Raw genomic sequence first — 24,018 nt, forward strand, 5'->3', positions numbered from 1 at the left:
TCCCAAGGCTTTTTACACGTACATAAAAAGCAAGAGGGTAGCCAGGGAAAGGGTTGGCCCACTGAAGGATAGGCAAGGGAATCTATGTGTGGAGCCAGAGGAAATGGGCGAGGTACTAAATGAATACTTTGCATCAGTATTCACCAAAGAGAAGGAATTGGTAGATGTTGAGTCTGGAGAAGGGGGTGTAGATAGCCTGGGTCACATTGTGATCCAAAAAGACGAGGTGTTGGGTGTCTTAAAAAATATTAAGGTAGATAAGTCCCCAGGGCCTGATGGGATCTACCCCAGAATACTGAAGGAGGCTGGAGAGGAAATTGCTGAGGCCTTGACAGAAATCTTTGGATCCTCGCTGTCTTCAGGGGATGTCCCGGAGGACTGGAGAATAGCCAATGTTGTTCCTCTGTTTAAGAAGGGTAGCAAGGATAATCCCGGGAACTACAGGCCGGTGAGCCTTACTTCAGTGGTAGGGAAATTACTGGAGAGAATTCTTCGAGACAGGATCTACTCCCATTTGGAAGCAAATTGACGTATTAGTGAGAGGCAGCACGGTTTTGTGAAGGGGAGGTCGTGTCTCACTAACTTGATAGAGTTTTTCGAGGAGGTCACTAAGATGATTGATGCAGGTAGGGCAGTAGATGTTGTCTATATGGACTTCAGTAAGGCCTTTGACAAGGTCCCTCATGGTAGACTAGTACAAAAGGTGAAGTCACATGGGATCAGGGGTGAACTGGCAAGGTGGATACAGAACTGGCTAGGCCATGGAAGGCAGAGGGTAGCAATGGAGGGATGCTTTTCTAATTGGAGGGCTGTGACCAGTGGTGTTCCACAGGGATCAGTGCTGGGACCTTTGCTATTTGTAGTATATATATATGATTTGGAGGAAAATGTAACTGGTCTGATTAGTAAGTTTGCAGACGACACAAAGGTTGGTGGAATTGCGGATAGCGATAAGGACTGTCTGAGGATACAGCAGGATTTAGATTGTCTGGAGACTTGGGCGGAGAGATGGCAGGTGGAGTTTAATCTGGACAAATGTGAGGTAATGCATTTTGGAAGGGCTAATGCAGGTAGGGAATATACAGTGAATGGTAGAACCCTCAAGGGTATTGAAAGTCAAAGAGATCTAGGAGTACAGGTCCACAGGTCATTGAAAGGGGCAACACGGGTGGAGAAGGTAGTCAAGAAGGCATACGGCATGCTTGCCTTCATTGGCCGGGGCATTGAGTATAAGAATTGGCAAGTCATGTTGCAGCTGTATAGAACCTTAGTTAGGCCACACTTGGAGTATAGTGTTCAATTCTGGTCGCCACACTACCAGAAGGATGTGGAGGCTTTCGAGAGGGTGCAGAAGAGATTTACCAGAATGTTGCCTGGTATGGAGGGCATAAGCTATGAGGAGCGATTGAATAAACTCGGTTTGTTCTCACTGGAACGAAGGAGGTTGAGGGGCGACCTGATAGAGGTATACAAAATTATGAGGGGCATAGACAGAGTGGATAGTCAGAGGCTTTTCCCCAGGGTAGAGGGGTCAATTACTAGGGGGCATAGGTTTAAGGTGAGAGGGGCAAGGTTTAGAGTAGATGTACGAGGCAAGTTTTTTACGCAGAGGGTAGTGGGTGCCTGGAACTCACTACCGGAGGAGGTAGTGGAAGCAGGGACGATAGGGACATTTAAGGGGCATCTTGACAAATATATGAACAGGATGGGAATAGAAGGATACGGACCCAGGAAGTGTAGAAGATTGTAGTTTAGTCGGGCAGTATGGTCGGCACGGGCTTGGAGGGCCGAAGGGCCTGTTCCTGTGCTGTACATTTCTTTGTTCTTTGTTTGTTTGTTGAATTCAGGATGTGTCTCCTTGACCTGCGCAAAGCTTACTGAGTGCGCTTTCTGTCTGTCTTTTATACAGACCTCAGCTAACCAGGGTGACTCACACTACTTAAGCTTCAAAGAGAAGAATACAATGTACATCTTTGTGCCACGAAACAGGCCTCAGGTGACTGACAGATAACTGCCTCTCAGCAATTAGGGTGGGGGCAGCTTCAGCCAATCAGACACTAAGCTACACACTGCACTTAGTAGAGATCACTTGCGTTAAAATGGAATTCAATGACATAAGCTATGTTGCACTCCTTTCAAACTACGTGGCTCTGAACTAGACGTCTACTCATTTGAGCATTTTGGAACTGGGACCTAGTTGTTCTGTGCCAAGGGAGCCGGAAACTCACACTTACAATCATGGGAGAAAAATGTGTTAATTAGGGCGGCCAAGTTATACAACTGCATATTTGCAAAATGTTTGCAGATTGCAAGGGTGAATGCATTCCAAGGAACTGCAATGGAATAAAAACAACTTATTTGGTTGGTATGATGAAGTAATCTGTTTCTTGTCGTTGTAATGGAATTATGCCAATAAAACAAGATTACATCACTTCATATAAATACCGATTCTGCATATAAATGTACAAAGATAAATAACATATGAATGTATAATAATAATAATCTTTATCAGTGCCACAAGTAGGCTCACATTAACATTGAACAAAAGAAAAGTACAGCACAGGAACAGGCCCTTCACCCTCCAAGCCCGTGCCGACCATGCTGCCCGACTAAACTACAATCTTCTACACTTCCTGAGTCCGTATCCCTCTATTCCCATCCTATTCATGTATTTGTCAAGATGCCCCTTAAATGTCACTATCGTCCCTGCTTCCACCACCTCCTCCGGTAGCGAGTACAAGGCACCCACTAACCTCTGCGTAAAAAACTTGCCTCGTACATCTACTCTAAACCTTGCCCCTCTCACCTTAAACCTATGCCCCCTAGTAATTGACCCCTCTACCCTGGGGAAAAGCCTCTGACTATCCACTCTGTCTATGCCCCTCATAATTTTGTAGACCTCTATCAGGCCGCCCCTCAACCTCCTTCGTTCCAGTGAGAACAAACCGAGTTTATTCAACCGCTCCTCATAGCTAATGCCCTCCATACCAGGCAACATTCTGGTAAATCTCTTCTGCACCCTCTCTAAATCCTCCACATCCTTCTGGTAGTGTGGCGACCAGAATTGAACACTATACTCCAAGTGTGGCCTAACTAAGGTTCTATACAGCTGCAACATGACTTGCCAATTCTTATACTCAACGCCCCGGCCAATGAAGGCAAGCATGCCGTATGCCTTCTTGACTACCTTCTCCACCTGTGTTGCCCCTTTCAATGACCTGTGGACCTGTACTCCTAGATGTCTTTGACTTTCAATATTCTTGAGGGTTCTACCATTCACTGTATATTCCCTACCTGCATTAGACCTTCCAAAATGCATTACCTCACATTTGTCCGGATTAAACTCCATCTGCCATCTCTCTGCCCAAGTCTCCAAACAATCTAAATCCTGCTGTATCCTCTGACAGTCCTCATCGCTATCCGCAATTCCACCAACCTTTGTGTCGTCTGCAAACTTACTAATCAGACCAGTTACATTTTCCTCCAAATCATTTATATATACTACAAACAGCAAAGGTCCCAGCACTGATCCCTGTGGAACACCACTGGTCACAGCCCTCCAATTAGAAAAGCATCCTTCCATTGCTACTCTCTGCCTTCTATGACCTAGCCAGTTCTGTGTCCATCTTGCCAGCTCACCCCTGATCCCGTGTGACGTCACCTTTTGTACTAGTCTACCATGAGGGACCTTGTCAAAGGCCTTACTGAAGTCCATATAGACAACATCCACTGCCCTACCTGCATCAATCATCTTAGTGACCTCCTCGAAAAACTCTATCAAGTTAGTGAGACACGACCTCCCCTTCACAAAACCGTGCTGCCTCTCACTAATAGAATGTCCAGAAAATTGCAATGAAGTTACTGTGAAAAGCCCCCAGTTGCCACACGCCGGTGCCTGTTCGGGTACACAGAGGGAGAATTCAGAATGTCCAATTTACCTAACAGCATGTCTTTGGACTGTGGGAGGAAACCGGAGCACCCGGAGGAAACCCACGCAGACACGGGGAGAATGTGCAGACTCCGCACAGACAGTGACTCAAGTCGAGAATCGAATCCTGGTCCCTGGCGCTGTGAAGCAACATTGCGAACCACTGTGCTACCGTGCCACCAACAATGAAATTGTCCCTTATGTAATTTTTGTAATTTTCCTTCTGCAACAAAGATAAAAAGGGAAATCAAAATGTCCCTCGGATGGAACTTCATTAAAATAACATATCAATGTCGCAGAAAGCTATGGAGGCCAAATCGCCGAGTGTCTTTAAGACAGAGATAGGTAGGTTCTTGATTATTAAGGGATCAGGGGTTGGGCAGCACGGTGGTGCAGTGGTCGCACTGCTGCCTCACGGCGCCGAGGTCCCAGGTTCGATCCCGGCTCTGGGTCACTGTCTGTGTTGAGTTTGCACATTCACCTTTTGCATGGGTTTTCGCCCTCACAACCCAAAGATGTGCAGGCTAGGTGGATTGGCCACACTAAATTGCCCCTTAATTGGAAAAAATGAATTGGGTACTCTAAATTTTTTTTTTTAAGGGATCAGGGTTTATGGGGAGAAGGTAGGAGAATGGGGATGAGAAACAGATCAGTCATGATTGGATGGTGGAGCCGAGTGACCTAATCCTGGTCCTATGTCTCACGGTTCTATGGTCAATCACAAGGAGGGAGGTGGGGGGAGCAGGGGGCGGAGAGATTGAGCGAGAGTGAAAGACATAACGGGGAGGGGTGGTTGGGAGAGACAGCTGGGAATGGGGGACAGAAAGGGAGAAACACTACCAGTTGTTACACTGTGGGGGCAAAGGTCATGTTGGTGTTGGATGGTGATAGTGTCCAGTTTCTGCATGGGGGGAGAGGAGAAATTGCTGCATTTGGTTGGCAAGGCCGTGTACAACCCCAGGGAAATCCAGCTGGTGGGTGCAAGGGTAACCACAGAGCTGAAGATTAATGGAATTAAAATGAATCATAGAATCATAGAATTTACAGTGCAGAAGGAGGCCATTCGGCCCATCGAGTCTGTACCGGCTCTTGGAAAGAGCACCCTACCCAAGCCCACACCCCCACCCAACACCAAGGGCAATTTTGGACACTAAGGGCAATTTATCATGGCCAATCCACCTAACCCGCACATCTTTGGACTGTGGGAGCAAACAGGAGCACCCGGAGGAAACCCACGCACACACGGGGAGAATGTGCAGACTCCGCACAGACAGTGACCCAAGCCAGGAATCGAACCTGGGACCCTGGAGCTGTGAAGCAATTGTGCTATCCACAATGCTACCGTGCTGCCCATGAATGAATAATAAAGTCAGTGATTGAGATTATGACATAATCAGAGAGGGAGGTGAGAGAGGCTTTCTCTGGCGTTCAATGAAGTATAATTGACAATGGTTGCCACATGGTTCCAACTCACGTCGGTGAAAAGTACTTGTGCCTATTAGTCAGAAACTGGGAGCCCATACTGTATTTCCAATGTGTCCATTATAATTGCCAGTTCATCAGTCACTTCCAGTAAAATCTACCTGGGACCTGTTCCACACCGGTTCATACCGAGATATGTTTTCTTTCTGTCCTGAGCATTTTACCCAATGGAAACAGACACACTCTGGCCTCCACCCACGTACTGCAATCAATACCATCCTGGAGGATCACTGCTCAGAGCACTTCATCTTGATGCAGCAACATGCATGGACACAGCAGCAGTGTCCCTGGAAATGGAAGTCATGATTATACACCCTCACTCAATTATTATTGAGCTTCCCTTCAGCACACTCTAGCCTTCATCAATCACCCTTGCCTACCCATCAGATAAGTTCCAACTACCCTCTTATCAGCTATCAGGGACTCTTGATCTTTCCCCCCCAGTGCAGTGGTATATCCCCCCTACCCGCCCCCCATAACCCGCATCCATCATCCTTGGCACCTCCTCTATTTATCATTGAAATTTCCAAAATTACTCTCAAACTTCAGGACTTCGGGAATAATGTTTCCAATTTGACCCTTGCCCTCCACAATCATTCAGGACCTGTGTTCTTCCAACATCTAAGTTCCTTGAATGGTCCAGTTGCCCATGAGGGGTTGTAAGGGACAATGTAGGAGACTACAGCATGACCACATCCATGATGTTTCACCCTCTCCTCTGCTGCACGTCCATAACTTTTGCCTTACCTCCTTGCCTCCCTCTCTCCCTGCTTCCTTCACTCCCTGTCTTGGACAATCCTGCCCCTGTTGCCTTTTGTCTGCCACTATCTGATCTCAATCATCACCTGTCATGGAACAATGCTTTCTGAATAGGGAAAAAACAGCCGCTACACACTAATTCCATGAACATAGAAACATCGAAAATAGGAGCAGAAGGAGGCCATTCGGCCCTTCGAGCCTGCTTCGCCGTTCATTATAATACTGGCTGATCATCCAACTCAATAGCCTGAAGGAGACTACCTACCTGTGCCTCCTGCAAGCCACTTATATGCATTGTGAATCTAAAAGTATGTACTTCACGTTCACCAATACCTTCATTTGAAAGGTGCACTTAATTCTGGTGAACTTGCCTTTTACTGAACATGCATTACATACAAATATATGGAAAGGGCTTTCTAATATTTGGCATTGGGAAGTTCGATTCATCTTCAAACTTCCCAGAATTTGAATCTTAGTTTCATCCTGCCGTCTAGAAGTTGATTTTTGACCTCCCGCTCAATTATGTTCCCTCGCCTGCCTTGCTTTATGCTCACAGGAGCAGCATAGGATTCAGCACCATGTCTCTGTAGTGGTGATTAGATCTAAACCATTTGTCTCGATTTGTGTCACCAGTTCATCTATCTTATTGTGGATGCTTTGCACACTTAAACAGCCTCTATTTTCTTTAACCACTCTTTTTTGCATGGACCTTAGTCACAGATCTGTCCCATCCTATCCTATGCTGATAACTTTTTGCCCACAATGTTACAACATTCTATTGGATTTCTAAGTTACGTTCTAGACCATTACACCAGTCAATGTGGGGTAAGTAATAATGGTGAAATAAATTAAGAGCTGGTTAAAATATGGGTTGGAAAGAAGCTGTTCACTGTTCAGCAGGATTTAATTTCAGAGTTATGATCGTAAATTCCAATGTATCTGTTATCTTAATTTAACTGTTCAGCAACATAAGTAGTCATCTTCACCCAAAGATAGCAGCAGAATTTTCAAGTCTAATCAAGTATAACTGATATTGTTGTGTGGTATTTGTACAGAAATATTGTACTATCTAATTAAGCAATTTGTAGAAATATTACTACAGGAACATGGAATAGTACAATGGTTGAAAGTTGTGAATCCCATTCATTGAGTCTCCAATCTCAGCAGGGTTTAACAAAGGGTAATTCACCTGAAACATGAATGTAACATTGTTACTTTTTCCACAGATGCTGCTGAGTGCTTCCAGCATTTTTCATTTTTATCTGGTTTCACCCTGGCTGTTCCAAGGTGAAGTATTTTCTTATATTTAAGGAAGGAACGGTGAATTCACTTATGCCCATTTCTATATCATCTGAATTAAGACTGATAGTGGTAGAGGTCGGTCAACTTGCCATGGACGAAAACTAATAAATATCTTGTGCACGACAAGGTTTAAACTCACTCACAGCAGCACTTTCAGAAACCCAACTGTAGTGTTTGGTCCTTCACATGCCACAGTATTCCTGAAAGTACTTATTTGCTCAACTGCACTCTCAACTCCACCTAGCACCCAATAAAATCATTACTATCTTTCACCAGAAACAAATTTAATGTTTCGTGTCCATATTACTCTGTTTCTCAATCCACAGATGCTGCCAGACCTGCTGAGTTTTTCCAGTATTTTGTTTTTATTTCAGGTTTCCAGCATCTGCAATATTTTGCTTCTGTTCTAGGATTATTGTTACTGAAAACTGTCTTCTTAAACAACCCCCCCTGACCTCTACATCTAACAATAAGTGTGAAGAGATTATGGATTTCTTCATCATTAAGATTGAGATGATCTGCTTATAGCCCCCTCCTTCCTTTCCACTGGCCTACTAGGCCAAATATCCGCAAAAGGTTTTCCTCTACCTTAGTCCTTAACTCATATCTTTATTTAATTTAGTTTCTATCTCCCTTCACATCCTCTCATTTTGTTCATGTGACCAACCTCCTGCTGCCTTGACCCTATTCCTACTTAATTGCTGACCATCCAACTTCCCCTCCAGGTCATTAAGTTAGCTGATATTGTTAATGGTCCTCGCCCTTCAGGTGCTGTCCCTTGCCTCTTTAAATCAACCATCATCATGCCTCGCCTCAAAAAACTACCCTTGACCCTCGCGAATTACAAGTCCAGCTCTAACCTCCCTTTCCTCTCCAAATTCCTTGAACATGTAATCTCCCAAACCCATCTTTCCCAGAACTCGGTGGGCTGTAACTTCCTTGGAATGGCAATCAGTGGCGAATTGTCACTCCAACACGATTTACCTTTGCCCAACCTCCCTGACTCAGGCCGGGTGAGATTGAAAATGCGAAGCAGGTCAGTGGGTCAGCAGCAAAATGAGAAAGGACTGGAATGAAGGAGGATAAGTCTCCTTTTCACAGTACTAGCCTCCGTAGAGCAGGTAAGTTGAAAGGGAGACGGTAAGTTTCAACGGTAAGTGAATCGGATGTGGGATTGGGGGGCTGAGACATTGGCTGGGGATAGGGGTGTCAAGTGGGGGGGGGGGGAGTAGTGTCAGAGGGGGGTTAGGGTCAGGAGTGGGTTTGGGTTTGGATTTGGATTTCTGTCCCTGTCACAGCACTGAAATGGGTCTTATCAAAGTCTCAAATGACAACCTAATAATAATAATAATCTTTATTAGTGTGACCTATGTGACTGTGACAAAGGTAAACTATTTCTTATCATCCTTTCCGCCCTGTCTGCAACCTTTGGAACAGTCGCCCACAACATCGTCTTCCAATGCCCCTCGGCTGCCATCCAACTGGTTGGGTTTGCTTTCACCTGGTTCCACTTTACCCAGAATATCACTTAAAATGGCTTTACTTCCTGCTCCTGCATCATTACCTCTGGACCTACCCTTGACACTATTTCTCATATAATTTTTTTAAAAATTGCTTACATGAAGTGGGAGTTGCTAGCTAGGCCAGCATTTATTGCCCAACCCTAATTGCCCTTGAGGAGGTGGTAGTGAGCCGCCTTCTTGAACTGCTGAAGCCCATGTGATGGAGGTGCACTCAAAGTGCTGTTAAGGATGTTGCCCCTCAATGGCATCATCCAAAAGCACAACATCAATTTTCACATGTCTGCTGACACCCCTGTCTGACTGCCACTTCTATTGACTCTTCCATTGTTTCTAAATTATAAGATTGCTTATCAATGGGTGAGTTAAATTTCCTCGAATTAAACACCACTGTTTTCAGTCCCTGCTCCAAAATCCATTCCCTAACTATTGATTCTATCCCTCTCCCTAGCAACCTTGATGTCACATTTGTGCTGAGATGAGCTTCCGACTATCTATGTGTACGATCACTAAGATGCCTGTATCCACTTCTATATCGTTGCTGGACTTCTCCCCATGCCTCAGCTCATATGTCCTAAAACCCATAATCATGCGAGTTTAGACATGACTATTCCTTTTATTTATAAATTTAGAGTACCCAATTCATTTTTCCAATTAAGGGGCAATTTAGCATGGCCAATCCACCTAACCTGCACATCTTTTGGGTTGTGGGGGTGAAACTGACGCAGACACGGGGAGAATGTCCAAACTCCACACAGATAGTGACCCAGAGCCGGGATCGAACCTGGGACCTCAGCGCTGTGAGGCTGCAGGGCTAACCCACTGCGCCACCATGCTGCCCCTAGATTTGATTATTCTATTACACTTCTAGCTGTTCTCCCACATATTACCCTGCATACATTTGAAGTTATCCAAACTCTACTGCTAGTGTCCTAACTTGCAGCAGGATCCGTGCACTGATCACCCCTGTGCTCACTGATCTCTACTGGCTTCCAGCTCAGCAACATCCTGATTTTAAAATTATCATCCTTGTTTATCATCCTTGTTTTCAAATGCCACTCTAGTCTTATCCCTCCATATCTCTGTAATCTTCTTCAACCCCACATCCCTCTGAAATATCTGCACGGATCGAACTCTGACCTCTTTGAGTATTTTTCATTTTAATTGCTCCACCAATGGTAGCCAATGGTATCCTAAAGACGTGCCCTCAATCTTGGAATTCCTTCTCTCCACTTCTGTAGTCTATCCTTCCTCATTTGAGACCCTCAGACCCTACATCTTTGACCAAGCTTTTGGTTATGACTTCATATTTCTTTATGTGGCTGGGTGTCATATTTTGTTTTATATTGCTCCTGTGACGTGCATGGGGATATTTTATGAAATTAAAGGAGCTGACAGAAATTGGTGGTTTAAATTTTTTTTAGAGTACCCAATTCATTTAGCGTGGCCAATCCACCTACCCTGCACATCTTTTGGGTTGTGAGGGCGAGACCCGTGCAAACATGGGGAGAATGTGAAAACTCCACACGGACAGTGACCCAGAACTGGGATCGAACATGGGACCTCGGTACTGTGAGGCAGCAGTGCTAACCACTGCGCCACCGTGCTGCCCTTGAAATTGTTTAATCGGTCCAACATTGGTAACTATTCAGCTGGCTCGGCCTTAAACTTTGGACATCCCTTCCTGAACCTCTCTGTTTCACTTTCCTCCTTAAAACTTACTTATTTAACAAAGGATTTGGCCTATTAAGTGATTGCCTCTCAAATTTTGTTTGATAACAAGGCCTTTGGACTGCTGAATTACCACTATAAAATTGTTGTACCATTGGGAGGCACCAAAATCCAAACCATCCCATTGTAACTGGAACTTTAGCCATTTGTGGTGAAATCGTTCATCATAAAGCACAGGGGGTGATTGTCTGCGGATGATTCATTGACTTAGCGATGTGAGATAGCTGCTTCATTATATATAGCCCTGTGTATTAACATTACGTGAACAGCTTGCATGACTTTCGCACATGATACTGAAAAATTGGAAAACATCAATTATTCGGCGGACACGGAATGAAAAATCCCCCCACTCCTGAAGTGGTGTTTGGTCCTTTCCCAGCGCTTTGATTAATTCTATAAATAGCAGGACGCTGGCTGCTGGGCTGGAGCAGTGTAAGGAATTGTGCGCAGAGGTGTGGTTTTGTGCAAATCATGGAGCAGACGGAAATGCAGAAACATCCGAATTTGGCGGATTTAATTCGGGCTTTGCACCAAATTTTTGCGAATGACAAGATTAATGTGGATGAGGTGCAGAATCTGCTGGAATCACACAAGAGCGACTCTCGCGAATGGCTAAAGTACGCCAAGTTTGACCAGTACAGGTGAGACGGGCGAGCCGTGTTTGTAGCAGCGCAAAAGAGTGGAAGGATCAGCTTTGAACAGTCTTTGTATGAAGCCAGGGTGTGGGGCAGGCCTGCAGGCTGGACAGTGGCCACACTGCAGATCCTGCTCTGCTCTTTTGTGTGAATCTGCAGGCATTCCGCGCTGCTTCCTCGCCAAGCGGTAAAAGAATGCTGTACTTTTAGCAAGCTGACCCCAATGCCGCACGATTTGTTTTGTAACTTGCGCCCAGCTTTTTTGCTTTATATTTGATCGCGGCATTTTGCGCTTTGTAACCGGGATTTTTACTGTCCTTGGGCAGTATCGGATTTTTATTCTCCGATCCGATTCAGCTCGATGTTTTTTTTAAATCCTAAAGTATTCCTGGAACATACTAGTCTGCAATAGAGAACGCCTTGCTCTCTGGCTTCTGCGTGCTGGAACTGGACAAGATTATTGCAAAACAAGAATTTCGAAATCGCACGACTTTCCCTTGAGCCTGCCTACTCATACCGTCTGGAGGTGTTTATCAAAGAGTGACGTTAAACCGAGGATACCGGCTGATTTTTAAAAATAAGTTTGAGGACGGGTCACACAGACCTGAAACGTTGTGCGTATCTCTCTTCCCCTCCCCTACTCTTCCAGACCTGCTGAATGTTTCCAGCATTTGTTTCTGTCTTAGTTGAAAGTGGAATTTAAAAATGGGGCTTACTTCTTTTGACCACAGTCCTGTCTGTAATTTTACTCACTTGGCTTTACTGATTTTTGCATTTTGTAAAAATGAAATGTGCTTTTGTAATGTTTTATTATCTGATAATTTCATAATAAAGATTGCAAACTACTTGGTATAATTGCTCCATTGATAACTTGAGTTAGGAGGGAGCAGGCAGTGGCATTCATGTTAAGTGTATGGAAAAAGTTTGTTCATAACTGTTTTTAAAAACAAGTCTGGGTGGCACAGTGGTTAGCATTACTGACCGTCTATGTGGAGTATTCACATTCTCCCCGTGTCTGTGTGGGTTTCCTTCAGGTGCTCCCGTTCCCTCTCCCAGTCCAAAGATGTGCAGGTTAGGTGGATTGGCCATGCTAAATTGCCCTTGGTGTCCAGCGAAGTGCAGGTTAAGTTTAGATTTATTGTCACATGTACTGACGTACAGTGAAAAGTATTGTTCTGTGTATAGTTCAGGCTTGTAGGGTTAGTGGGATGGGGTGGGGGAGGGGGGTGCTCATTCGAAGGGTCAGTGCAGACTGCTAGGGCCAAATGGTGACCTCCTGCACAGTAGAAATTCTGTAGGATTCTATGAAAAATACTAGAGTTAATTGCAACTTTAGCTAAAGATTTCCTTCTCAATTGGTTTACTTTTTTTTTTCCCCCCCCCTCACACTCTTCCTGATTCATTTGGATAGTAAACTCTGGAATTAAATTACGACACCAGAATTCAGAATTAAAAATGGAAAAGTGCTAGACCTACACAGCATAACCTTCTGAAAAAGAGGAAAAATAATGCTTCAGATGCAGATACTGTTTAAAAAGTTATTTTTTTATTTTTAAAAAAATTGATACATAATGTGGTTATCAGGAATCTTGTGTAGTGAAACAAAAGTGATAGACCACAGATGCTGGAAATCTTAAATACAGCAGATAAAAATACTCGGAGAGAAGAGTAGTAGAGTTGAATATACTCTGCAGGAAAGGGCAGCATGTGGCACAGTGGTTAGGTTTGCTGCCTGCGGCGCTGAGGACCCGGGTTCGAATTCCAGCCCTGGGTTGCTGTCCGTGTGGAGTTTGCACATTCTCCCCGTGTCTGCGTGGGTTTCACCCCCACAGTGCAAAGATGTGCAGGTTAGGTGGATTGGTCATGCTAAATTGCCCCTTAATTGGTGAAAAAAATAATAATTATGTACTCTAAATTTATAAAAAATAGAAAGAATATACTCTGCAGGCTAGGACTAGGTAGCATCTGTGGAGGGAAATAGATTTAACACTTGTTGATGGTCTGTCCATGTGTATGAATGAATGAATACAAATGATTATTTTAAAGTTTGTCAGGAATGCTTTGCAAGTGGTATCTAGTTTTTAAAAGGGAACCTTTCATAATTTGCAAGAACATTGGGAAAGAGCAGGGGATAAATTTGAAGATATTAACTGAGAGCCAATGCAGTTCAGATTGATATTTCTGCTATCAATTTTAGTTTTTGAGTTTAAATCTTTTTTTTCTCCTTTTACTCACTGACATATTTTCTGTACTTCACAGCTGGCACATTTGCAGTTGTAATTTAAAAAAATTGAAACCTTGATTTCCTATACTTTATTTAGATTACATTTATAAAAGCTTGGTAGCACACGTGGCCAGCACTGTGGTCCCATGTTCGATTCCCTGCTGGATCACTGTCTGTGCGGAGTCTGCACGTTCTCCCGATGTCTGCATGGGTTTCCTCCGGGTGCCTCCCACAGTCCAAAGACGTACAGGTTAGGTGGATTGCCCTTAGTGTCCAAAAAAAAAAAAAGAGGTTAGGAGGGGTTATGGGGATAGGGTGGAAGTGAGACTAAGTGGGTCGGTGCAGACTCGATCGGCTGAATGGCCTCCTTCTGTACTGTGTTCCATGTATCTATGCATGTAAAAGCTTGAATGGAATTTACTGTTAATTGAAGTACTGTAAATCAACTTAATTTTTATTGGCGAAGACTTTTCTTTGTTCAACTTCTACACGGAGTTATGTGTTATGTTCTTGCCCCATTTAACTTTTAGCACTAAGCTTTGGAATATCTTGTTTCTTCATTTGAAGGATTTGTAGAGTGGCAGATTTCATTCACGTGCTGTGGTATTGCTTTGCACGGACACTAAGTTGGGTTGGGCCTTGCTTACAGAATTGCACAGCAGTTTTTTTCATCTTTTGCCAGGCAATTCTGATTTTTATGGTTGGAGTAATATGTGGCCTCTGCTTGCATAGCTACAAACTTACCTAATTTTGAGACTGTCCAATTGAGATTCAGATCCAATGCCATGCAAACTCTCTCATTTGCTTTTCTGCTGCTCAGAAGATTTTGGTTGCAGAATGTTGGTTGCTTCCATCCTTCTCTTCATGGCATTTATAAAATTGTACACATTATTACAAAATTGTATGCATTATTGCATATATCTTTTATGGTTTTTTTTTTTGACCAATCTTGTGAATGGATGATAAAATTGGCCAAAGGGAGAAAGTAACTCCTCACTGGGTTTATTATGGTGGTTGTTGGTGGTGAGACTGTGTCCCAAGGCTTGGTATTGAGGTAATTGAAATTAAGTACTCCAAAAATATAGATGATCACACCTCACACTTGCCTATAGCTACCAGAACTAGCCTGTAATTCCAGATTGAGATTGGTGTATCTCAGGCCTGCCTCCTGATGGGGACTTGCAGTTAAACATTAGGACGGATAGAGCCTGAAAAGAGCCTAAGTCTTCAGCAGTGGGTTAGTCACTGGCTTCAGGCTGCCTTTTTTATAAAAAAAACATGCAGATGCCCACCCTATATCCATATCTATGGAAAGACTGAAAACGTCTTTGGGTCCTGATGCGCAATCAATTACTCAAGACGAAGTGATTCATAACTGAAGGCTTTAATCTGCTAGAACTCTTCCCCAGCAGCTTCGATACAGAAAGTGAAGGCTGTTGGGATGGCATCGGTTCTTAGCTCCACCCTGAGAGGCGGAGTATATGTACAGCAGCCAATGGTAGACTCCTGGGTCTAACCAATGGTCATTCACCTCTCCGGCACTGCAATACCTGGTATTACCACAGGTCCCCTTTGCCTTCTCAGAAGATTGACCATTAGACATTGGAGCAGAATTAGGCCATTTGGCCCATAGAGTCTGCTCCGCCATTCAATTAAGGCTGATATTTTTCTCATCCCCATTCTCCTGCCTTCTCCCCATAACCCCTGATCCTCTTATTAATCAAGAGCCTATTTATCTCTATCTTGATGCCACTCTTGTGATTTGACCTCCACAGTCTTCTGTGGCAAAGAGTTCCACAGATTCACTACTCTGGCTGAAGAAATTCCTCCTCATCTCCTTCAGTCTTGAGGCTGTGCCCTCGGGTTCTAGTTTTTCCTACCAGTGGAAATATCCTCTCCATGTCCACTATATGCCTCACGGTACCCTGTAAGTTTCAATAAGATCCCCCCCCCCCCTCATCCTTCTAAATTCCAACGAGTACAGACCCAGAGTCCTCCACCACTCCTCATATGACAAGCTCTTCATTCCAGGGATCATTCTTGTGAACCACCTCTGGACCCTTTCCCAGGCCAGCACATCCTTTCGATTTGGGGCCTAAACTGCTCACAATACTCCAAATGGTGCCGAACCAGTACCTTATACAGACTGAGAAGTACATCGCTGCTCTAGTATCTTAGCCCTCTCGACATGAATGCTAACATTGCATTTGCCTTCCGAACTGCCGACTGAACCTGCACATTAACCTTAAGAGAATCTTGAACAAGGACACCCAAGTTCCTTTGTGCTTCTGATTTCCTAAGCATTTCCCCATTTAGAAAATAGTTTATGCCTCCATTCCTCTTTCCAAAGTTCATAACCTCACACTTTTCTACATTGTATTCCATCTGCCACTTATTTGCCCACTCTCCTAGCCTGTCCCAAGTCCTTTTGCAGCCCCCCCGCTTCCTCAATACTACCTGTCCGTCTACAGATCTTCGTATCATCTGCAAACTTGGCAACAGTGCCTTCAGTTCCTTCTTTCAGATCAGTAATGTATATTTTCTTTCAGATCAGTAATGTATATTGTGAAAAGTTGTGGTCGCAACAGCGACCCATGAGGCAGACACTAGTCACTGGCTGCCATCCTGAAAAATACCCCTTTATTTGCCTTCTGCCAGTCAGCCAACCCTCTCTCCATGCCAGGATCTTGCCCTTAACACCATGGGCTCTTAACTTATTTAACAGTTAATGGCACCTTCTCAAAGGCCTTTGGAAATTTAAATAGATCACTTCCACTGGTCTCCTGTCTAACTTCCTTGTTACCTCACGTGACCTCCCCTTGATGAAGCCTGCTGACTCAGTTCTATTTTATCATGATGTGGAGATGCTGGCATTGGACTGGGATGGACACAGTAAGCAATCTTCCAACACCAGGTTAAAGTCCAACAGGTTTGTTTGGAATCACTAGCTTTCATGCTCCTTCATCAAGTGATTTTATCATGCACTTCCAAGTGCTCCGCAATCTCATCTTTAATAATGGACTCTAAAATCTTACCAATGACTGAAGTCAGGCTATCCGGCCTATAGGGGCTGGTTTAGCCCAGTGGGCTGGACAGCTGGTTTGTGATTCAGAACAAGGCCAGCAGCGCGGGTTCAATTCCCATACCAGCTGGGAATTCTGAATTCTCCCTCTGTGTACCCGAACAGGAACCAGAATGTGGCGACTAGGGGCTTTTCACAGTAACTTCATTGCAGTGTTAATGTAAGCCTACTTATGACAATAAAGATTATTTAATTTAATTTCCCGTCTTCAGCCTCCCTCCCTTAAATGGGTCATTACATTAGCCATTTTCCAGTCCTCTGGGACCTTCCCTGCCTTCAGTGGTTCCTGAAAGATCTCCACCAATACCTCTGCTATCTCCTTTAGAACCCAGGTGTATAGTCCATCTGGTCCAGGTGATGTATCCATCTTCAGACCTTTCAGTTTCCCCAAAATCTTCTCCTTGGTGATGACCACTACACTCTCCTCTGCCCCCTGATTCTCATTGAGAAGTAGTTGACCTGAGGAAGGACTGGCACAAGCTCTGCTGCCAGCATTTTTCCACCATTGTGTTGAGGGCCCTTAGTCTACACATCCTTGCCTCCTTCTGTCAAATTTCCACTCAGCGCCAGAGACCAGTGTTCAATTCCAACCTCGGGTGACAGTCTGTGGAGTTTGCACATTCACCTCGTGTCTGCTTGCATTTCCTCCGGGTGCTCTGTTTCCTCTAGCGATAAGGCCCAGTTTATGCAAAAATGACTTACCACAGGTACGTTTGGAGATATGGCCAACTTCAAATGACAATACTCCGGGACCTGGTGACCTGACCTAGTTAAGGAAAGTTTGCAACGTGCAAAAATAGGAGTTTGCAATGCATAAATCAAAAAATCAAATTAAACAGGAACTTTATAACTGTCAGAATCTGCACCTGCAACCACAATGTCGGAATACTGTAAAACCGTTGCCTGAAGGGTGGACCTGCGGTTAGAAAAGGACGTCATCTCAGACCAGGACACGAGAGTCTGACCTATTCTATGGAATACTCCTAACAGAAAGTGTAGAAATCAAAGATCTGAGACTTTCATTTACGATGACCCATGGGACCCACCTCGTACACTAAGCACCCTGAGTGAAGGCTCAGTGAACAAAGGAGACCTCCAAGAAACATTGGGCCAATTCAAAGGGGTGATATTTACTTGTGTCTAAAGCTGTGAGTCTTGAGAGAAATTGTGATTTTTGTATAGTGTAAGATTTGAATACATTATTTGATACAAGTTTAGTGAATAAAATCGTGTTAAATCATAAGTTACAGTGTAGAGTGTTTGATACATAACTGTTTGCCTCTTATAACAGTACAGAGACTGAGAGGTTCAACATCTCCCACAGTCCAAAGATGTGCGGGTTAGGTGGATTGGCTATGCTAAATTGTCTCTTGGTGTGGGGTTGCAGGAATAGAGTGGGAGATTGGGCTTGGGTAGGGTAGTCTTTCGAAGGGTTGATGCAGGCTCGATGGGACAAATGGCCTCCTTTTGCAGTTTTGGGATTCTATGATCTCTAAACTGACATTAATCATAGTCAACTACAGCATACACTACAATTATTCCCATAGTGAGCTTGTACATCAAAATCTGGAATAACATTTTTTAGGCCATCTTCCGTGTCGAATAATCTCTCTCGCTTCCATTCAAAAGAATTCCATTTCCAATTTCTTTTTCTTCCTAATTCCCCAACATTTAAACATCATTAAAGTATACATTTGTTGTACTAGTATGAAAATCATGAGAAGAACTTTAAAAAAAAAAAAAAAAGTTTTAGAGTACCCAATTCATTTTTTCCAATTAAGGGGCAATTTAGCGTGGCCAATCCACCTATCCTGCACATTTTTGGGTTGTGGGGGACAATGAGAAACCCACGCAAACACGGGGAGAATGGGCAAACTCCACACGGACAGTGACCCAGAGCCGGGATTGAACCTGGGACCTCAGCGCCGTGAGGCAGCAGTGCTAACCCACTGTGCCACCGTGCTGCCCTACAATGAATAACTTGAGAAATAATTCTTATCCAAGAGTGAATCCGTACATTTGTATCCCAGTTCCAAGTACCTTCCCACCAACTTGTTTCTTTAATAGTCTTTATCTTTTGCTCAGTTTCTTTGGCTTGTTCGACAACTGTAACTCTAATGAATGTTTGGTGGGCTCTCTCCAACTATTCTTTAATCCAATGTAGACCCTTGGGTAACAATTAGACATTGGTTTCGTATTTCTCAAAATACTGTCCCCAATTCCCCTTAATTGTTTTGGTGGTGTTAACAGTAATTGTTTCGGTGGTGTTAACAGTAACTTTTTCTCAATGTCAACCAGCTCAATTTTGCTGATTCCAGCTGGTATTTGGGGTTGAATGATGTCCAGGGGCCATATTGGTATCTTTTTAATGAGGTGGTTAGACAATATTCTCCCTTCCTTTTGTCAGCCACTCTTGTGATATCAAACATAAGCGTTCTGATATTCAAAGTGCCGTATAGGTCTCAATTCATTTTAAATCCACATAAGGCTTGTTCATTAAGATAATAGGGTAGGGACAGACAATTGTTTTGTCTGCCTGTATGGCCAAGTTTGTACCCACTATCCTTACTTTTCTGCTACATAAGGTAAACATTCTTATGGCCTTTCCAAATCTCTTTAATAATTCCTCTTTTGTTCACTTCCGAAACACTTAATCCTATTTCACTTCTCTGAATTATTGGTATTCCCAATATCATTCCTCAGGCTTTACTTGTGGTTCCTCCGCAACCTTTCCCAAACCACACCTTGCTCAGTTACCAAAGCTGGCCGTATGAAACATTGGGATGCAACTTTCTATTAGTGAGGGCTATTAGTTCATTTGTGATCCAGGCTGGGACCTTTCCTTGTTTAACCTACTCGAGATTTTCTCTCAATTGTTCCAATATCTAATTGTCGTAGATGCTACATGTAATTCTATTCCTTGTTTTTCATCATCCTCTAATTTTCCCTCTAAAATTTGATGAATGCTTCTAGCATGACCTTCTAAGACGTTGTCCATCTGTTCCTCTGCATGATTTCCATATAACCCTCCTTCAGCATTCCTTTCGTCGTCATTATTTAATTCCTGCAAGACTTGTATGACTGTTCGAGTCACCTGCCGCTAATGCTATCATCTTGGCATCCAGCTGGTAAGACACTGGATTCCCTGCAGAGCCACTTTCCATTGATACCATACTGGAACTCTTTATTATTCTTTGCACACTCAGTTGGCATTGATCCACCTCGCATTTATGTTCTCTCTCTGAGGGACTTACTTTGTCAACTATGGAGTATGGGCCGTGATATTTTGGGGATATGAAGGTTTCCGGTTGGTATACCTGTAACATGACCTTTTGACCTCCGTCATATTCCACAGGTTTTACCTTTCCATCAAAATAGGCTTTGCTGCCTTTCTTCTTTTGTGCCATTTTTGTGGCTATGGGTAAATTGGTCCCTTGTACATTGTTGTTGTACAGCTTTTTCATGACAGCTGCCAGTTCAGGTTCAGATAGGTCCAATAGGTCCAATTTCAAGAGGACTTCAATCCTCCTCATGGGTCATCCCATCATTAGGACATGTGGTGTGAATCCAGTGGTGCTGGATACAGTATTTCTTACTAACATTAGTATAAAGGGTAGCACCATATTCCATGTTGCGTTATTTTGCTGTATTGTTTTCTGAATCATTGTTTTTAGAGCCCGATTCATTCTTTACACTATCCAGCTGGATTGTGGGTGATGGGCAATATGGAACTTCTGATATCCTAATAGTGCCATTACGTACGTTCTGCATTATTTGAGCTGTAGGAGTACCCTGGTCAGATTCAGTAATATGGGGCAAGTCCCAATTGGTAAACACCTGTTGTGCCAGGATCTTGGCTGTATTTATTCTGGTGGGAAAGTACATAAGAACCAGGAACAGGAGTAGGGCATCTGGCCCTTGGAGCCTGGGTCCCCCATTGAATGAGATCATGGCCGATCTTTTGTGGACTCAAATCCGCTTTCCCGCCCGAACACCATAACACTTTATTCCATAACACTATTTCTTAATTCTTTAATATACTATCTAGCTTCAACCTATTTGCTGAATGTGTTCATTACCACTAAAATGTACTTCTACCCCCTTTGCGGGGTGGCAAAGGTCCCACATAATCTAGTTGCAAATTGTCCATGGTCCTTCCACGTGTCAGGCATGCCTTACTTCCCCCTTTCTTTGCTTCGTGATCTGGATTGTTTTGTGCACACACACTGTACAATTTTCCATATAATGTTTCACATCTTTGGTGTAATTAGTCAAAGAACAAAGAAAGGTATAGCACAGGAACAGTCCCTTCGGCCCTCCAAGCCTGTGCTGACCATTCTGCCCATCTAAACGAAAATCTTCTATACTTCTGGGGTCCGTATCCCTCTTCCCATCCTATTCATGTATTTGTCAAGATGCTCCTTAAACGTCACAATCGTCCCTGCTTCCACCACCTCCTCCGGCAGCGAGTTCCAGGCACCCACTACCCTTTGTGTAAAGAAACAAACAAAAAAAAAAACTTGCCTCGTACATCTCCTTTAAACCTTGCCCCTCGCACCTTAAAACCTATGCCCCCTAGTAATTGACTCTTTCCCAGGGTAGAGGGGTAAAGTCTCTGACTATCCACTCTGTCTATGCCCCTCATAATTTTGTAGACCTCTATCAGGTCGCCCCTCAACCTCCGTCGTTCCAGTGAGAACAAACCAGTTTACTCAACCTCTCCTCATAGCAAATGCCCTCCATACCAAGCAACATCCTAGTAAATCTCTTCTGCACCCTCAAGCCTCCACATCCTTCTGGTAGTGTGGCGACCAGCATTTAACACTATACTCCAAGTGTGGTCTAACTAAGGTTCTATACAGCTGCAACACGACTTGCCAATTTTAATTCTCAATGCCCTGGCCAATGAAGGCAAGCATGCCGTATGCCTTCTTGACTACCTTCTCCACCTGTGTTGCCCCTTTCAAATGACCTTTGGACCAGTACCCCTAAATCTCTCTGACTGCCAATACTCTTGAGGCTTCTACTATTCACTGTATAGTCCCTACCTGTATTAGACCTTCCAAAATGCATTACCTCACATTTGTCTGGATTAAACTCCATCTGCCAACTCTCCGCCCAAGTTTCCAGACAATCTAAATCCTGCTGTATCCTCTGACAGTCCTCTGACAATCGCTATCTGCAATTCCACCAACCTTTGTGTCGTCCGCAAACTTATTATTCAGACCAGTTACATTTTTCTCCAATCATTTAAATGTACTACGAACAACAAAGGTCCCAGCACTGAACCCTGCGGAACACCACTGGTCATAGCCCTCCAATCAGAAAAGCATCCTTCCATTGCTGCTACTCTGCCTTCTACTATGACCTAGCCAGTTCTGTACCCATCTTGCCAGCTCACCTCTGATCCCATGTGACTTCACCTTTTGTACCAGTCTGCCATGAGGGACCTTGTCAAAGGCCTTACTGAAGTCCATATAGACACCATCCACTTCCCTACCTGCATCAATCATCTTTGTGACCTCCTCGAAAAACTATATCAAGTTAGTGAGACACGACCCCGTCTTCACAAAATTGTGCTGCCTCTTGCTAATACGTCCACTTGCTTCCAAATGGGAGTAGATCCTATGTCGAAGAATTCTCTCCAGTTATTTCCCTACCACTGACGTAAGGCTCACCGGCTTGTAATTCCCTGGATTATCCTTGCTACCTTTCTTAAACAAAGGAACAACATTGGCTATTCTCCAGTGGCTGGTTTTGCACACTGGGCTAAATAGCTGGCTTGTAATGCAGAACCAGGCATCAGCATGGGTTCAACTTCTGTACCGACCTCCCCGAACAGGCGCTGGTATGTGGCGACTAGGGGCTTTTCACAGTAACATCACTGAAGCCTGTTATAATATCCACTCATGTATATAATGAGATACAGGCAGTGATTGACACACAGGATGACCAGTAAGCACACAACACAGTGCTTACAACCAGACAGGACACTACCACTATAAAGCCAGAGGGCACTAGGTTTCCCGCTCTCTCTGGACCCAGCCGCTGAGACAGTCCGAGTCCACAAGCTAAGCTAGTAAATCTGGTCAGGCTACTACAAGGTCTCCAGTCAGTTCAGTATAGTGTCGACCCACAGCTGAATATGTATATCAGTTCTATTGTTGAATAAAACAGTGTTGGATCTTCTCCAGTGTTCAACGTCTGTTTCAAGCTTCCCTGCATTGAGTGCAGTCCACATCGAACCTACCTGCCTAACACATCAAAGCCGACTTGTGACAATAAGCTATTATTATCACCTGAAGACAGTTGAGGATCCAAGGATTTCTGTCAAGGCCTCAGCAATTTCCTCTCTTGCCTCCTTCAGTATTCTGGGGTAGATACCAGCAGGCCCTGGGGACTTGTCCACCATAATATTTTTCAAGACGCCCAACACCTCGTCTTTGTTGATCTCCATGTGACCCAGGCTATCTACAGCCAATTCTCCAGACTCCAAATCCACCAATTCCTTCTCTTTGGTGAATACTGATGCAATGTATTCATTTAGTACCTCACCCATTTCCTCTGGCTCCACACATAGATTCCCACCCCTGTCCTTCAGTGGGACAACCCTTTCCCTGGCTACCCTCTTGCTTTTATGTACGTGTAAAAAGCCTTGGGATTTTCCTTAACCCTATTTGCCAATGACTTTTTGTGACCCCTTTTAGCCCTCCTGACTCCTTGCTTAAGTTCCTTCCTACTTTCCTTATATTCTCACAGGCTTCGTCTGTTCCCAGCCTTTTAGCCCTGACAAATACCTCCTTTTTCTTTTTGACGAGGCCTACAATATCTCTCGTTATCCAAGGGACCCAAAATTTGCCATATTCATCCTTCTTCGTCACAGGAACATGCTGGTCCTGAATTCCTTTCTCAACTGCCAGTTGAAAGCCTCCCACATGCCTGATGTCGATTTACCCTCAAACATCCACTCGCAATCTAGGTTCTTCAGTTCCCGCCTAATATTGTTAAAATTAGCCTTCCCCCAATTTAGCACATTCACCCGAGGACCACTCTTATCCTTGTCCACCAGCACTTTAAAACTTACTGAATTGTGGTCACTGTTCCTGAATGCTCCCCTACTGAAATTTCTACCATCTGGCCGGGCTCATTCCCCAATACCAAGTCCAGTGCAGCCCCTTCCCTAGTTGGACTATCTACATATTGTTTTAAGAAGCCCTCCTGGATGCTCCTTACAAACTCTGCCCCGTCCAAACCCCTAGCACTAAGTGAGTCCCAGTCAATATTGGGGAAGTTAAAGTCTCATCACAACAACCCTGTTGCTTTTACTCCTTTCCAAAATCTGTCTACTGGTCTGT

General features: G+C 44.1%; 1 protein-coding gene across 1 annotated transcript in view; it reads left to right on the forward strand.

The window, feature by feature from the left end:
* Window positions 1-11,125: 11,125 nt before the first annotated feature.
* Window positions 11,126-24,018, forward strand: part of LOC140429464 (cysteine dioxygenase type 1-like) — a 31,287-nt gene continuing 18,394 nt past the window's right edge. The window contains exon 1 of the mRNA XM_072516488.1: window positions 11,126-11,363. Within this exon, the coding sequence (XP_072372589.1) occupies window positions 11,194-11,363 (170 nt within the window). The 5' untranslated portion in view covers window positions 11,126-11,193. The remainder of the gene's footprint in view (window positions 11,364-24,018) is intronic.

Source organism: Scyliorhinus torazame, chromosome 9 (genome assembly GCF_047496885.1).
Source record: "Scyliorhinus torazame isolate Kashiwa2021f chromosome 9, sScyTor2.1, whole genome shotgun sequence".
Taxonomy (NCBI): domain Eukaryota; kingdom Metazoa; phylum Chordata; class Chondrichthyes; order Carcharhiniformes; family Scyliorhinidae; genus Scyliorhinus; species Scyliorhinus torazame.